The sequence below is a fragment of the Mus pahari genome, chromosome 6 (assembly GCF_900095145.1).
Source record: "Mus pahari chromosome 6, PAHARI_EIJ_v1.1, whole genome shotgun sequence".
Lineage (NCBI taxonomy): Eukaryota > Metazoa > Chordata > Mammalia > Rodentia > Muridae > Mus > Mus pahari.
Window position 1 is genome coordinate 35,463,771 of NC_034595.1, and position 17,192 is coordinate 35,480,962.

General features: G+C 41.8%; 1 protein-coding gene across 2 annotated transcripts in view; it reads left to right on the forward strand.

Annotated features, from left to right (window-relative positions):
- The window catches only part of Snapc3 (small nuclear RNA activating complex polypeptide 3), a 28,658-nt gene that overhangs the window by 1,744 nt on the left and 9,722 nt on the right, over positions 1–17,192 (forward strand). For both annotated transcript variants that reach the window (XM_021200494.2, XM_029539453.1), the window contains exons 3-5: positions 6,772–6,856; positions 13,475–13,579; positions 15,663–15,812. In XM_021200494.2, coding sequence (XP_021056153.1) covers positions 6,772–6,856; positions 13,475–13,579; positions 15,663–15,812 — 340 coding nt within the window. The remainder of the gene's footprint in view (positions 1–6,771; positions 6,857–13,474; positions 13,580–15,662; positions 15,813–17,192) is intronic.

Consider the following 17,192-nt stretch of genomic DNA (forward strand, 5'->3'; position numbering starts at 1 on the left):
CAGATCCCATTACAGATGCTTGTGAGCCGCTATGTAGCTGCTAGAAATTGAACTCAGGACCTCTGGAAGAGCAGTCAGTGCTCTTAACCACTGAGCCATCTCTCCAGCCCCAGGGTGATATTCTTACATCTAAAGAAAAACATTAAGAACACAAAATCCCTAATATTCACTAATATCCATTACATATTCGAATTTGCATTTATTTTTGAATGTAGACTTTATCTACTTAGATTTGGAATGTAAACTTAAACACTCAGTGTGTCTCAAAATACCCATGGTAAAGAAGGAATGATGACATACACCTTTAATCTCAGGGAGGCAGGAACAGGCATATCTCTGAATTTGAGGCCAGCCTGGTCTATCTACATACTGAGTTCCAGGCCAGCCAGGGCTAAATGATGTCTCAAAAACAGAAACAAGCACCATTGTTTTGCTTCTTAATTTTTAATCTTCAATGGAGTCATTTTATTTGTAAAATTCTATAAAAATGAATTCCTAATCCTGGGGCGGTGGCTAAGCACTCAGGAGGACTGAGCTAAACCCATCACCATGAAGTCAAGGCCAGACTAAGTTCCAGGCCAGCTTGAATTAAATGTTAGATCCTGACTCAAATATAATAAAATAATAATAATCCCATCTTAAATGTAATAATAACAATAAATTACTAAAGAGGAAAAATTAAACCAAAATGCTAATGTAACAGAAGTCCAATTTTTATTGTGAAATGCAGACATAAAAATGCTGTCACCTTGTAAAAGTTTCTAAGTGCTTACTTTCATTTTGCAGATTGCATAACTTCTGGTTTGTAGCCTCAGCTGTATTCTGTCATTCCTGAGTCCTTCTGTTATTCCTATCAAGTATTTGTAGGGAGGGGGTAGGTTTGTATATATTTGTGTTTGTATATATTTCTGTGTATTTATGTATTCATGTTTTGATTGTGTGTTTATGTGTGTGTTTATGTATCCATGTTTTGTTTGTGTGTGTGTGTGTGTTCATGTTTTGTGTATATTTGTGTGATTGTTGACAATAGAGTATTCCTCAGCTAGGGTTGGAAAGCTATTGTATTTAAAACTTAAGAAATTAATCCTAGCCGGGCGTGGTGGTGCACGTCTTTAATCCCAGCACTCGGGAGGCAGAGGCAGGCAGATTTCTGAGTTCGAGGCCAGCCTGGTCTACAAAGTAAGTTCCAGGATAGCCAGGGCTATACAGAGAAACCCTGTCTCAAAAAACTGGAAAAAAAAAAAAAATCCTAATAATCTTGTAAAATGTTGGACTTTTTTGCAAAAGTCTAAATCTAGCCCTATGTTTGTCTTCCCTAAAACTCTTTCATTCAGTAACTCAAAATAAGGATAAATATCTAGCCAGGGCGATCGATGGTTCATGTGTGTAATCCCAGTATTTGAGAGACTTAGGAATGAGGATTACCAGAAAGTCCAGGCAGGCTAACCTGGTTGACAGGAATAGGTTCCAGACTTTCTCTATAAAATGAAACAAAAGGTCCCTTAAGTATAAGTTTTGCTACTGTTTTCTAATAAAGAGCCTTCTTGTCAGGCATTGACGAGAGAAGGAAGACAAATGTCAGAAATTGGTTCTTGCTGTGTGCCATCCTTTTTTCATAAAACGCTAAATAACTTTAGTATTTAAGGGTTTTTTGTTGTTGTTGTTGTTGTTAAAGATTGCTTCTCCCTCCGTCCCTCTCTCCCTCCCTCCCTCCCTCCCTCCCTTCCTCCCTTCCTTCCTTTTTTTGGAACTCACTCTGTAGATGAGGCTGACTTGAACTCCAACATTCATGTTTCTCTACATCTATCTCTCCAACTCCCCGTATTTACTATTTAAACCAGGTTTTAATTTCTGCAATCAGAAATTAATACCACTCACGGTAATGGTAAAATCTGTCCCTCAAACCTTGTATTCACCCTCCTCACTGGTCTGGCTTACAAAGCACTGTTTACTGCTTTAATGTACCGTTCAAAGGATAAAACAAACTGTCAGAGTTTTGGAGGAAAGAAAGAACCACAAAATTGTAAGATTCACAACTGTCAACCAAATTAGGAATGTTTTAAAAGTTGATTTTGGCGGGACGTGGTGGCGTACGCCTTTAATCCCAGCACTCGGGAGGCAGAGGCAGGCGGATTTCTGAATTCGAGTTCCAGGACAGTCAGGGCTATACAGAGAAACCCTGTCTCGAAAACCAAAAAAAAAAAAAGTTGATTTTTGAGCTACCAAGATGCATTAGCCATGAGATCTAAGAGCCTTGGTTAACAGTCCATATTATGAAGGCTTTCTGACATTTGTCTTCTTTCCCTCTTCAATGCCTGACAAGAAGGTTCTTTATTAGAAAACAGCAGCAAGACTTACACTTCAGGGACCTTTCGTTTTGAGAACCAGCTCCACGTAAATCCTCTGACCGCCCTACGTCCACCATAGCATGAGGCCACACTCCAGTCCACGGAGTAAACAGAGAACTGTAAGAACTAAAATAAATCAAACCAAGTAAAACCTTAGCCTGTGTTAGACAGACAGGAAAAAAAAAAAAAAAAGCACCATTAAAATAGGAATCTTGTAAAAATCCAAGTACCACAAAGGCACAGGAGGAAATGAGACTCCAAAGAGAACTTACTGCAGAGAGAGACTGAGATTAGCCTGCGAGATGAGTGCGGTAAAATTGGAGCTTAAACTCATAGAAAGTGAAAGGAAACTGACAGAATGTTTATGTGGCAGAAGCAGACAAAAACATCCCATGGGAAAATGAGGGGAAGGGATGTGAACCAGTAATTTACAATTAAAAAGTATAGAAAAAATACTGTATGTGGACCACAGTTCCAACCCCTTCTAGTTCTGAGAGGCAGAGGTGGAGGGTCAGTACCTGGACTATGGAATTAAATCTTGTCTCAAAAGACCCCCCAAATAAAGATGTAGTTGGTGGCAAAACACTGGCTGAGCATGCACAAGGCACTGGCTCTGACCCCCTGTTCCAGAGTCAGGAACAAAACTGAAACCACTGATTTGCTCTGACTACCTTGGGACATAAAAACAAGAAGTGTAGTCACAGCAGAGAGGAGTCAAGCATGCCACACTTGTTTGGTCCCTACTCACGTGTTCCATGCCCTCACCTGTACCCCACACCCCTGCAGAGAGCCGGTCTCTCTAGCTTTGGTTCACTGTTCCATGCCCTCACCTGTACCCCACACCCCTGCAGAGAGCCGGTCTCCAGCTTCGGTTCACTGTTTGTCCAGATCAGTGGGTGCTTGTGCAGTTTATTGCCTATATCAGGCAGAGTCCAAGTAAGAGAAAAAACAGCGCTCACCTTGATGGAGGCTGGTTAATCTGAAGGGCTGTTAACTGTGGCTAGGCAGAGTGGCTCCTGCCTGTAATCTCAGCACTCAGGTCTGAGAGGTAGGAGGGTCCCTGTAAGTTTGAGACCAGCCGGACCACACAGAGAGTTCCTGTACAGCCTGGGTTATTGGACAAAAACATAACAAAACAAAAAACTTTAGGAAGGATCAGAACAGTGAGGCGTTGACAGAATAACAAAGGGACTGGGAATAGGTGGTAGAGCAGATAGATGTAAGGGGCGTCCTACCCTAGGGCGGAGAGTGCTGAAGGAGGTCCTTTCTTCCCCTAGACTAAGACCCACAGCCTTTAAGAGAGGGCCTGCCCGGGTTTCCCTAAGTGGCAGTGACTTGGCTTTGTTAGAAATCTATGTGCCAGGAAGAGCTGTTGAGGGCATCTGGTGGGAAGGGAAGCCACTGGGTACTAGGTCAGCGCAGAAGTTGGGTATTGACACGGAGAAGCCGTGTGCGCTTTAGGACTGTGCTGAGCTAGCGTGTTGCCAGGAAGCAAAACCTTCCTCTTGAGCGACATACAAGTTCTCTCCTGTATTTATGCACTTAATGAGTGCCAGTTGGCAAAAGAAAAATATTTAAACTGCGAAGGTTCGTTTCTACAGAACAGGTGAAAGCCTGCATTTGTAGACAAGAACTGGTTAGCTGCTGTACCCAGCTTACCTTCCTTCCAAGGTTCCCATAGTGTGTGTGGCTTGGCTTGAGAAGCACCGACTCAGCTTTCATCTGAGCTTCATTATTTACTCTACTGTGTGGGTCTCCCATATACACCTATATGGAAGTGTTTAAGATAATACAAATGTTTTGCAAGCTGAATGTGGTAGCTCACATTTGTAATCCTGCACTTGGGAGGCTAAGACAGAGGTCATGAGTTAAGTTAGGTCATCCTGGACTGGTGAGACCTCATCAAAAATTAAACTAAGCAGGGTGGAGGTGGCACACACCGTTAATCCCAGCACTTCAGAGGCAGAGGCAGGGAGATCTTTGTGAGTTTGAGGCCAGCCTGTGTTCAAGTCTAGTAATGGTGTTAATCAGCTTCCTAGTGAACTCCAGAACTACCAGGGCTACACAGAGAAACCACATCTCAGAAAACCAAGAAAATAAAACTTAAAAAATAGCTCCTGAGGAACAACAAAATTGCCCTTTGGCTTACACACACACACACACACACACACACACACACACACACACACTCACTCTTCCTCCTCCCACCCCTTGGTTTTCAACAAAGAAAATGTATGCCTGCATTTGAGTACATAAACATAGGATACAGAAACCCAGCAAGTGAGCCCATGTGTTTAACAAATGTCCACAGCACTGAGGAGGATGCAGGGGGCTTTTCTGAGTCCACTTGGTGATGGTGATGTAAGGCTGAAGGAGAAGACCCTTCTTGTCTGTTACTGTTTATCAGCACCCAGGAAGCTGATTAACACCATTACTAGACTTGAACACATAATAGGTGCCGGTCCTCAGAGCCACCCTTCTCACTTGTGGAGAGAAATAAGTTGAACAATGTGAGTCTTGTGATCTGGTTTGGAATATGAAGAATCCAAATAGAAGGCTTCAGAGATGGCTCAGTCAGGAAAGTGCTTGCATGAAGTCTGAATTGGATCCCTAGTGCCCACATTAAAAGAGACAGTGGTGCACATCCCAGTGTACATGAAGCAGAGACATGGGGATCTTGAGAGCAATACAGTAGAAGGATGGCTTGGGTTAAGAACACTGGCTGCTCTTCCAGAGGACCTGGGTTTAGTTGCCAGCAGCCACATGGCACTTCACAATCATCTGTATTTCCGTTTCTTGTAGAGCTAATTCGTACTTGGCCTCCATGAGCACCGGGCACTCATGTGGTATACAGACATGTACATAGGCAAAAAAAGTGGGCATGATGGTGTAATCTGTAATCCAATGCTTGGGACGTAGAGGCAAGAGGATCAAGAGTTCATAGTGAGTTCAAGCCCAGATTGGGCTACATGAGACCTTGGAGTAAAATAAACAAAACCCCGACTCCAATAAAGGAACTCAGGTTCCTGAAGGGTTAATGCCAAGGTTTGGGTAGGAAAGGTAGAGAATGAGTTTTGAATGCCTGTGGTTCCACAAACCAGAGCCTGTTGCATGTTTGGGGCAACTTGTGCTATTTGAGCAACAAAATAATAATAGTAGGCTTTAATCCATGGAGTAAAATGAGTGAGTGGAATTTGTACAAATAGAAACGAACAAAGGAGTAGGGACAGGTTATTTCCAAATAGAATTCCAGTGCCGGGGAAGAGCACCATTAGGCATATACCATAGTAAATGGTGGTGGGGGTGTCAGAGGGGTGCTAAAATTCCTGCCTGAAGAAGCAGTGTTTGCATTGTCTCAAATTACTTCCCTCCAAATCCTTACCCATTTCAGAGAAAATAAAGTACTGTTGTAGTTGAGGCACTTGGCAGACAGAACTTAACTGAACTGATGCAAACTTCCTTAGTAACATGACTTCCTTGAGATGGGCTGCACCCTCAGAAGGTGCATCAGTCTTGTAAATGGTCTAAGCAAGATGCTGCGTACTCCAGCAGTACACATTTAAACTGAGTCAGCTAACTTAAAGGACATTCAGTAAACTGAATCAGTTGCACTCTACTGCAGTGTCAGGATCATGAAGGAATCTAACAGGCTTAAAGAGAGACCAAGGTAGAATCCTAGATAGAACTCTGGAACAGGAAAACAAAGAAAGCTCTAAATTAAGAGTTGTGATCTGGAAAACATCTGTAGCTAATAATCATTGTGGTGATGTTAATTTCAATTCATGATGTTGTGATCCTAGAAGACATTAGGAGGAGGACGCTTAGGGGAGAGGGAGAAGTTGTATACTCTCGGTGTTATTCTTGCATTTAAGTCTAAAAGAAGTTTAAAATGAGAAGTTAAAAGATTGGGTCTGGTTAGTGTAGCTCAGTAGTAGAGTGCTTGCCTAGCATATATGAAATTTTGGGTTTGATTCCTAGCCCTGCTAAAGCAACAGGTGTTAAATGTTATATGCTAAGGCTTAGGGATGGATGGCTCAGTGGTTAGACACTTGCTGCTCTAGACTCTGTTCCTGGTACCTACATAGACACTCACAACTCTGTAGGTCAGGTTCCGAGGGATCCGATGTTTTCTTCTGTCTTGTAGGCACCAAGTACATATGGTGCACAGACATACATGCAGGCATTCACACATAGAAAATAATTTTTTTTTTGGTTTTTTTTTTTTTTGGTTTTTCGAGACAGGGTTTCTCTGTATAGCCCTGGCTGTCCTGGAACTCACTCTGTAGACCAGGCTGGCCTCGAACTCAGAAAGCTGCCTGCCTCTGCCTCCCGAGTGCTGGGAGAAAATAATTTTTAAAGGATATTTTAAGTAAATATTGTAGAGAGCATGCTGACCATTTTATTTCTGTGTGTCTCTTGTCAGTGTGAGGAAGGGGCTTTTGGACTATCGGGAAGAAAACATCACAATAGATCGTGCCTGTAGACAAGAAACATTTGCTTATGAAATGGTAAGTCTCAGCTCTTCACCACTGCCCACTCCCAGGGTATGTCATAGATTGTTAGTGACTGAGCATTGCCCACAGAATGGAAGGGACCACCCATCTGACTCCTTTAGCTCTCCGCTGACTTTCCCTTTAGTTCAGTCTCACTGTCAGTTTTAGGCCAAATTCACCTGTCTACCACCCTGTTCCTGGAACTTTTTGTTGCTCCTGATTTTATTTTAACATAAAGTTTTCCGAGAGGGCGTCAGATTTTGGAACTAGCTATGTACCAGGCTAACCTTGAATTCTCAGAGTCGCCTGTCTATCTCCTGAGTGCTGGGATTAAAGGCATACATCACCGTGCCAGCTTTTTTTTTTTTTTTTTTTTTTTGGTTTTTCGAGACAGGGTTTCTCTCTCACTCTGTAGACCAGGCTGGCCTCAAACTCAGAAATCCGCCTGCCTCTGCCTCCTGAGTGCTGGATTAAAGGCGTGCGCCACCACGCCCAGCTTTAAACTGTATTCTTAATCTGGTGCTTCATGAATGAAACTCAAAGTAGAAATGGCAAGTGTTAAAGAATGAGACCCTAGGAGACATGATGGTTCAGAGACAGTCACATGCCACACCTCTGGCACTTGATAATGTGTAAGGGCAGCTGTTGGCTTCCATCTTTCAGCCTATAGTACAATTACATAACTAAATCCACTTTAACTGGTTATGGTTCTGCATGCCTGTAATCTGAGCACTCTCAAGATGGACAGGAAATATCCCTGCAAGTTCCACTCTAGCCTGGTCTACATAGCAAGGCCCTGGGAGGGTCGAATATGGGGATGGAGCACACTCAAAGTACACTATACATTAACTTTGTTGAAAATACTGTAATGAAACCTAGGATCATAATATGAAAATAAAAAAATCTGTTAAAAATTAATAAAATGAAAACATTTTTGCCTATTTCAAGGGTTCAGTAAAGTGACACTCAGGTTGGCAAGATAGCATTGTAGGCAGAATGCCTGCCACCGGGCCCCATAATTTGTCAACTCCCCAGAACCCACATGGTAGAGAAAAAGAACTAATCTTCAAAAGTCTTCTGTGGCTTCTCCACTCTCACTGTGGCATGGTTTTTGCACACATGCACGGACACACACACACACACACAAGATGTAATAAATATTTGAGGCTATAGTGATGGCTCAAATGGTCTGCTCTACCAGAGGACCTAGGTTTGATTACTAGCACCCACATGGTGGCTAACCGTGGTTTCTCACTCTAGTTCCACGGGGATAGATGCCCTCTTATGGCCTCTTCAGGTATTACTTGATACAAAGACACTTGCTGGCAAAGTTCCCATATACATAGAAAAAAGAAAAAAGAAAAGAAAAAACAATGTAATACAAATTTTTTTTTAAAAAAAAGTTTAAAGCAAGGCATGGTATTGCTCACTTTTAAATCCCAGCATTCAAGAGGCAAAAATGGGCAGATCTCTGAGTCTGAGTAAATTCTAGGTAGGGCCACACAATGAGACACTGTCTCAGAAGTAAAAAGGAGGGGCTGGACAGATTGCTCAGAGGTTAAGAGCACTGACTGCTCTTCCAGAGGTCCTGAGTTCAAATCCCAGCAACCACATGGTGGCTCACAACCATCTGTAATGGGATCTGATGCCCTCTTCTGGTGTGTCTGAAGACAGCTACAGTGTACTCACTGGTAACCTCTAGTCTGTGTTCTGTCTGTATGAAATTCTATTCTATTCTGCATACCTCATGTGAGTGAACTTATATATTTTTCTTTATTTTTTGCATTTTTGAAGACAGGGTTTTTCTATATAGCCCCAACTGTCCTGGACCTAACTCTGTAGACCAGGCTGGTCTTGAATTCAGAAATCCTCCTTCCTCTGCCTCCCAATTAAAGGAGGTCCCACCACCACCCGGCTACTTTTTTCTTTTCTTTCTTTATTTATTCATTCATTTATTTATTTTGGTTTTTCGAGACAGGGTTTCTCTGTGTAGTCCTGGCTGTCCTGGAACTCTGTAGAATAGGCTGGCCTCGAACTTAGAAATCCAAGTGCTGGGATTAAAGGTGTGCGCCACCATGCCCGGCACTTTTTTCTTTTTGTATGGCTTGTTTAACAAAGTTTAAAGGTTCATGCATGTTTTAGCATGTGTTAGAACTTCATTCTATGGGCAAATGAAATCTTCTGTTACATGAATACACCATATTTTATTTGTTAATATGCTGTTAATTTTTTAGCTGTTTCTACCTTTTGATTATTATAAATTATTGTTACTATGTATATTGGAATATAAATAAGTGTTTGGGTTCTATTTTTGTGATATACCTGGGGTGGAACTTGTACGCACTATGATGACTTTGTGCTTATAATTTTATGGGCATATGATGATTCTGTATTAACAATACTGTCTTCCATAAAAAGCTGCACTTTTTTTTTTTTGTTTTTTTGTTTTGTTTTGTTTTGTTTGTCGAGACAGGGTTTCTCTGTGTAGCCCCGGCTGTCCTGGAACTCACTTTGTAGACCAGGCTGGCCTCGAACTCAGAAATCTGCCTGCCTCTGCCTCCCAAGCGCTGGTATTAAAGGCGTGCGCCACCACCGCCCGGCAAAGCTGCACTTTCTATTCCCATTAATAATTTGTGACGCTTCAGTTTCTCCAGCTCTTTTTCAGTCCATATATTGTTTGTTTAGAATAACCCTAGTAGATATTTTTCCTATTTTGTAATTTTGATTTGTCTTCACCTAGTGGCTAATGATGCTAAGCATCTTTTTATTTAATTGTTGGTTATTTATATTTTCTTTGAAAAACATCTATTCTGATCTTTACAATTAAAGTACCTTGTCTCATTATTGGTTTCTGAATGCTAGTTATACTTTGCTATATTTATGACTTGAAAATGTTTTCTCTCCTTCTGCAGATTCTTTTCCACTCTTTTGATGTTGCCAGGTGTTAAAATTTGATGAGGTCAAGAATATGAATTTTTTTGTTTACTGACTTTTGGAATATTTAAGAAACATTACCACCGGGCAGTGGTGGTGCACGCCTTTAATACCAGCACTTGGGAGGCAGAGGCAGGCAGATTTCTGAGTTCGAGGCTAGCCTGGTTTACAGAGTGAGTTCCAGGACAGCCAGGGCTACACAGAGAAACCCTGTCTCGAAAAACCAGAAAAAAAAAGAGAGAAAGAAATATTACCTAGCTCAGTACTATGAAGATTGCCCTTTGATTTCTATGTAGAGTGTTAGAGTTTTAGTTTGTAGGTTAGGTCTTTGATTCATTTGATTTATTTTTATTTTATTATTTAACTTTTATCTTGTGTTTGGGTATTTGCCTGAATGTAGGTCTTTACAGCATCTGCATGCCTGGTTGCCCAGGGAGGCCAGAAAAGGGTGTTGGAACCCCCGGAACTGGAGTTTTAAAGATGGTTGTGAACTCTGTGTAGTTATTGGAAACCAAATCATGGTCCTACAAAAGCAGCAAATGCTCTTAACTGTTGAACCGTCTTTTTAGCCCCAGTTTGAGTCAGTTTTAACAGTTTAAAGCAAAGGTTAGCCTTCATTCTTTTGTACATAGCAACCAGGTGGAATGCAAGGCATCCCTGCTTCCCAAAAACATGGTTTCAAAATTATTATTTATTGATTGATTGATTGGTTTTTTTCAAGAGAGGGTTTCTCTGTGTAGCCCTGGCTGTCCTGGAACTCACTCTAGACCAGGCTGGCCTCCAACTCAGAAATTGCCTGCCTCCCAAGTGCTGGGATTAAAGACGTGCACCACCACTGCCTGGCTGGTTTCATAATTATATAGACGTGTGTGTGTGTGTGTGTGTGTGTGTGTGTACTTTTTTGTCTGTATTTGTTTTATTAAGACCTCAGACCTTAGGGGTCTCACTGTGTAGCTCTGGCTAGTCTGGAACTTGCTATGTAAAGCAGACTGATCTTGAATCAGCCCACCTCCACCTCCTCAGTGCTGGGATTAAAGGCCCGTACCACCCCACTGACATTCAAAACGGTGTGGGATAACAATAATATACGGAAGGCATTCAACATTTCTCTAGCACAGGCTGATAAAAGATAAGACACGTTAGAAACAGCAATTTCAGAAAAGGGTGACAAGAGGAGTTTCATGCAACGAAACAGTGGTATAAAGATTCCATCCACCCCTCTCTTCCCCACCTCCCTCATTCCTGCTTGTTTCTTCCAAGGAAGCAGGAAACACTAAGTGGTCTCTCAGCATTGAGGGCCACATGATCCCTTTCGTGAGATGTTTGGAAAGGAATAGAAAGGTAAATTTGGTCTGGGCTGAATGCTTGCATACCGTGCCCAAGGCTGTGGGTTAGACTTCCATCCCCATGGAAGTAGGGTGTCTCACTAGAATTACCATCTCGATTTCATCACATATGGTGAAATAATTTAAGACATATAGTTGCCCAGTTATCAAAGACTTGGTTATCAAAGAATTGGTCTTCTTTTTATCACCTTCTAGAATTCCCCTTTTCTGCATAGCTGGTGTTTGCCAGTGACGTTGTCAGCCATCAGAGGCAGTGCCTTCCCCCACTGAGCCATATCGACAGCCCCTGCTTTTACTTGTGATTTTAGTAATTCAGTGTTTTTAAAGAACTCATGTGTATGCTTGAGCAATGGTTTAGTGGTTAGAAGCCCTCCTTTACTCTTTCAAGGATCTGAGTTCGGTTCCCAGCATCCATATTGTTACTGATGGCTAGTGTCAGTGGTGATCGGCGATACTCTGTGTGATTTTAGTCCCTTGAAGTTGGTGGTCTGTCCTATAGACTGGCTCCTGTGCACTTGAAGGCTCCTGTCGGGCTTCCCATTTAGATGAGTCATAGAAGGGTATTCATATGTTGATAAATGTTGCCATGCAGCAGTGAGACGTACAATGACAGACATACAGTGAACAAAAAGATCCTAAATTATATGTAACAAAAGCTGGGAGTTTAAAAAACCAGAACATCCATATTGGGAAGATCACAACCTCCAAGGTATGCCACAGATACACTCACTCAGAAAATTGCTTTTGTTAACTTTTCTATTTTGTTCTTTCTACCATATATTGTTTCCTCTTTTCTGCTAACTTTGGAATTAGTTTATTCTCCTTTTTGTTAGTCTTTAACACGGTTGTTTTATGTGTAGATGTTTCCAGGTATAAACTGCTTTTTTACTGTAGCTCTTCTGTCTTTTAAGTATATCTAGGCCTCACAGTGTTTTCTAACTTTCCTTGTGTATTTTTCCATAACTCATATTGTTTTACAAATGGGTTTTTGTTTTGTGTTGTGTTGTTTTGATTTTGTTTGTGTTTGTTCAGAAAGCCTGAGTGTGGCTTTATAAACATGAGTGCTGGGTCCTCAGAGGGCATAAGAGGGCATTAGGTTAGAGGGAGCTAGATTTATAGGCACTTGTGACCTTCTTCTGTACTCGGGTGCTACAGCCCAAACTCAGGTCCTCTGCAAGAACAGTACATTCTCCTAGCCTCTGAGCTACCTCTCCAGCCCCTTGTTTTGGTTTTGAGGAGGGTTTCTCTGTGTAGCCCAGGCTGGCTTTAAACTTTGAAATCTTCCTGCCCTAGGCTTCCCTGTCCCCACTTTGATGGGGTAGAAGACCATACCACCATGCATGGCTGTCCTATTGCATTTCTAAGATTCCCAAGCATTTGGGATTTTGAGCTTGCTTTGTTACTGATGTCTAGTGTCAGTAGTGATCAGGGTTCCTGTCGGGTGGAGGGTTTTGCTTATTTATGTGCTAGTCTCTAGCGTTCACTGCTTCCACTGCCTGGTCAGTCCTGTTAGTATTGTAAAATACGAAAGTTCACAATTGTTTTGGTTTTTTAAACTCTCAGCTTTTGTTGCATATAAATTAGGATCTTTTTGTTCACTGTATGTCTGATGTCTGTCATTGTATGTCTCACTGCTGTATGGCAACATTTATCAACATATGAATACCTTTCTATGACTCATCTTAATAGAAAGCCTGTTTTGACTGAGAGTAAAATAACCTATAGCAATTTTCTTTTGCTACGATACCATCTCCCCTTTCACTTTCTCCCTGTTTGTCGTCCCCCCAACCCCCAGCTCCAATTAACTCTTTTTTTTCCTTCAAGACACTATTTAGTTCTGGCTGTCTGGGAAGTCACTACGTACAGCAGGCTGGCAGGAGAGAGCTCACAGAGACCAGCCTGACCATACCTCCCCTGTGCTGGGGTGACGTGTTTTATGTACACATTCCCACAAACAATTCTGTAAAGTACTTTCTGTTATTACAATAGGTGAAACTGAGCATAAAGAGAGTAACGGATCGCTGGGCGGTGGTGGCGCACGCCTTTAATCTCAGCACTCAGGAAGCAGAGGCAGGAGGATCTCAGAGTTTGAGGCCAGCCTGGTCTACAGAACTAGTTCCAGAATGGTCAAGGATACACAAAGTAACTCTGTCTCAAAAAACTAAAAAAGAAAGGAGAGGAAGGGTGGGGGATGGGGGGAGAGAAAGAAAGAGAGAGAGAGAGAGACAGTCCAGCTGGGCGGTCCTCACTTCAGACATCAGACCCAAGCTTGACTAGAGACCTTACTGGCTCTGTGCTGTGTTGCCTCATAACTGAATTACAGTGGCTGATTTCAAGGTCTTGTTTTCTTTAGGAATCTCATGCACTAGGAAAAAAACCTGAAAATCCAGCAGACATGATTGAAGAAGGAGAGTGTATCCTATCTGTGAACATCTTATATCCTGTTATATTTAATAAGGTCAGTGGTGAGACCTTCTTGTTTCGTTTTTTTTTAGTTTTTTTGGTTTTTCGAGACAGGGTTTCTCTATAGCCCTGGCTGTCCTGGAACTCACTTTGTAGACCAGGCTGGCCTTGAACTCAGAAATCCGCCTGCCTCTGCCTCCCGAGTGCTGGGATTAAAGGCGTGCGCCACCACACCCGACCAACATCTTATTTTTTTAAGACAAGATGTATTTGTGAGTTCATTGTTTTAATAAAATGTTCCAACAATTTCAAAAGTTAAATTTACATCTTTTAACCAATGATTACGTTTGTAACACTGGAGATTGTAACTGACTTTGCAATAAAAACTGAAAGTCTGCATACACTTCCATAGTGATTCTAATTCTATGAATTATTGAGGGGTTTTGTTTGTTTATTTGGTTTATTTGGTTGTTTTTGCTAAATCATTTGTTGATTGTGGAATGGAATGAACTTTGTTGAGATGCTAAGGAAATTCCTTTTGATACAAATGCCTAACAAGGATGCCAGTGTTTCTTCTGTATTGCCTGAGACAACACCTGGAAGGAGGCAGTTCAGGGAGGGCTAGGTTAGCCTCTGTATTAGAAAAGCTCTGAGCTGAGGGCTCACATCTCACACAACCAACAGGATGCAGAGAGAGCAGACTCCAACGGTGCAAGTCTTTAAGCTCTCAAAACCCAGGCTTGGGCCTGGAGAGATGGCTCTGCAGTTCAGAGTAAGTTCAGTTCCCAGCACACACACATTGGGACCTCGAAACCACCTGTCACTCTGGCACCCAAGGATCCAGCATCCTTGTCTGCTTTCATCAGACAGCTATAGTCATCTATATACTGTTATTTCCTCCAACAAAGCCACACCTACTCTCTCCTAACAGAGCCAGCAACTGGGCTCAATCTTTCAAATGTAAGAGATCACGGGGACATTTCTCAGTCAAGCCACCACACCCAGTGATTTCTTACAAGTCAATTCTTATAAAATATAAACTCTTATAAAATATAAAACTCTTATAAAATAACTATTCTAGCTCGACATGCATATACCTTTAGTCTTCCCCTTCCTTTACAGTGTGAGAATTGAAGGCCAGGCTATGCACATGCTAAGCAAGCGTTAGATTTTGTATATTTTTGATTCTCCACAGAGGGGTGTCTGTGAACTAATCCTAGAGTTTATGTATATACATAACTTGCACTTAAGTCAGCTTTTATGCAGCATCTTGGTTATACTTACTAATTGCATTGCTTGGTATCTAAATTGCCAGTTTTTAAAAATAAATTTTTAAAAAAAATTTATAGCTTGGGATAGGATGTAGATTGCTATCTTCAGTGATGTCACTTCTAGTAAAATTCAAAAGACATTGCCGCTGTGTGAATTTGTATCCCAAAAGCCCCTACTTTAGTAGTACCTTGATTACAAACTATGACATAGTAATAACATTGTAATAGAAAATTTCTGTTATCAGAAGTCTCGGTTGTACACATTGGGCATTTGATTTTGGGAGGTGAGTGGGTGGTGATAAGAGAGGTTAATACCATCAACGTAAATCACAGCTCTTAAGGGTTTCTCTAAGGAAGTCCTGGCAAGAAAGGCTGAGCACTTTAGGGTTGGTTGGTCTGAGCTCTGAGCTGCAGGGTTATAAGCAGCACTCCCATTCCCACTACTTCACATGCATGGAAGACACCACACACTTCTACCAAAAAGCTCGCTCTTGTAAGAGCTTAATAATGATACAGAATCTAAGAGAACACAGAATGTCAACTTATGGATGTGATTTGTTTTTTAGTATTATAGATCAAACTCAGAACCTTGTACATACCACGCAGTGCTGTACTAAGGAACCCTGACTCCAACCCTAAAGGATAGGTCAAATTAAGACAATTATGCTAGGCAACCATGCCTAGCATCACTTGGGAGGTGGAGGCAGGTGGATCTCTTGAGTTTGAGGCCAGTTGGGTCTATAGAGTGAGTTCCAGGACGAAAAGAAAATAGAAAAAGAAAAGGAGTGACGTCTTTTAACATGTCTTGGTAGGATTTGTGGTTAACAGGTTTCCTAAAATGGGCACTAATTTACTGTTTAACTTTAGCACAAAGAACACAAACCATACCAGACGATGTTGGTATTGGGCAGTCAGAAGCTCACAGAACTGAGAGATTCAATTTGCTGTGTCAGTGACCTCCAGATTGGTGGAGAATTCAGCAACGCTCCAGACCAAGCCCCTGAGCACATCAGCAAAGTAAGATGACCTTCCCTTTCCCCCTTAAAAAGAAGAAAGTACAGCAAAGGAACTAGTAGTGATTGCTCCAGCAGGGTCCTAAGTGTTGAATGAGTGTTCTCATTGTCCTTGTTCCGAACTGAGGCCTCGTCTCTCCATCCGCCGCCGTCCATAGAGCCCTTCAGAGGCACTGGTGTGTACATCGTCTCACTTCTCACCATTACAACTGTCCTAGGACACTATCCTTCTGACTGCTGCTGACCATCTAGCTGTGTAACAGTCTCAGTGAAGAAGCACTGTAGCTTCCTTATTCATTCATTTGCTGGTCCTAGGGATTAAACCAAGCAAGCACTTAGAACTGAGTTATAGGCTCAGTCTTATTGTTGCTTTGGCGCTGTTCTTCATTCTTTCCTGTTTAAAATGCTATAAGATTTTCAGTCCACCTTTACTCCCTCCAGGAAAAGTTTGAAGTTGGCCAAGAGCCCTGGTCATTTGTACCTGTTAGTCACTGCTTGAAGGGCTGAAAAGTACACGGGCTGATGTCACATGATGGCACAGAGTTGATCTTTCCCATAACATAACCATAAACATTTAGTGTAATCTCTTCATGAGCTTGTTTCCCAGCAATGGCACGACTTGTGAGACAAAAATGCCTCGGCACCTCTTGAAGAGGAGCAGGCTGCACAGACCCTCAGAAGTGAGGGTTTACCTAAGCAAACACACCAACCTGATATTGCTGAATCATAAGACATAGAAGGATTGATCTGGTTCTTTCTCGTGGTGCAGCCTTAGCAGAGGATCCTGGGTTTCCTTGCTCACTAAGGAGAGGGCATTTCTGCAGGCCCATGAAAGGACATCTGAAACAAGTCGGATGCAGATAAAACTTGGAAAAGGGTCAAAAGTCAGTCTCCTGTCTCCATCAGCTATGTACATTTTTAGTTCTTTGATTTTGAGTCCTGCTAACTGACACTCCATTAGGCTTTACACAGTGAATGTGTGTCTTCTCCATGCTCCTGTTTTGAGCATTTCAGTGTGTTAAGAAGCTTATCACCATGCATGTGTGTGTGTGTGTGGGGGGGGGGGTCATGGTCATATTTACAAACTTGGTTGAAGGCTTTTCATGTGTATAATGTCCTGGTACTGTTGGTGTCTCTGTCCTACATGTTCATCGACTGACATGGAGATGAGCATCATGGCTCATGAAGAGATGTTTGTGGTTATATTAAAAATGGTTTTAAGATCCTTAAACTCTACTGAACTTCTGTGTCAGTGCTTGAAGAGATAACTGCAATGATAAAGAGAAACAAATGGAATTTTAAGGAAATAGGTTTCTCTTTTTTTCAAGGAAGAAAGCATTGATCTTTTTTTTTTTTTTTTTTTTTTTTTTTTTTTTTTTTGCTT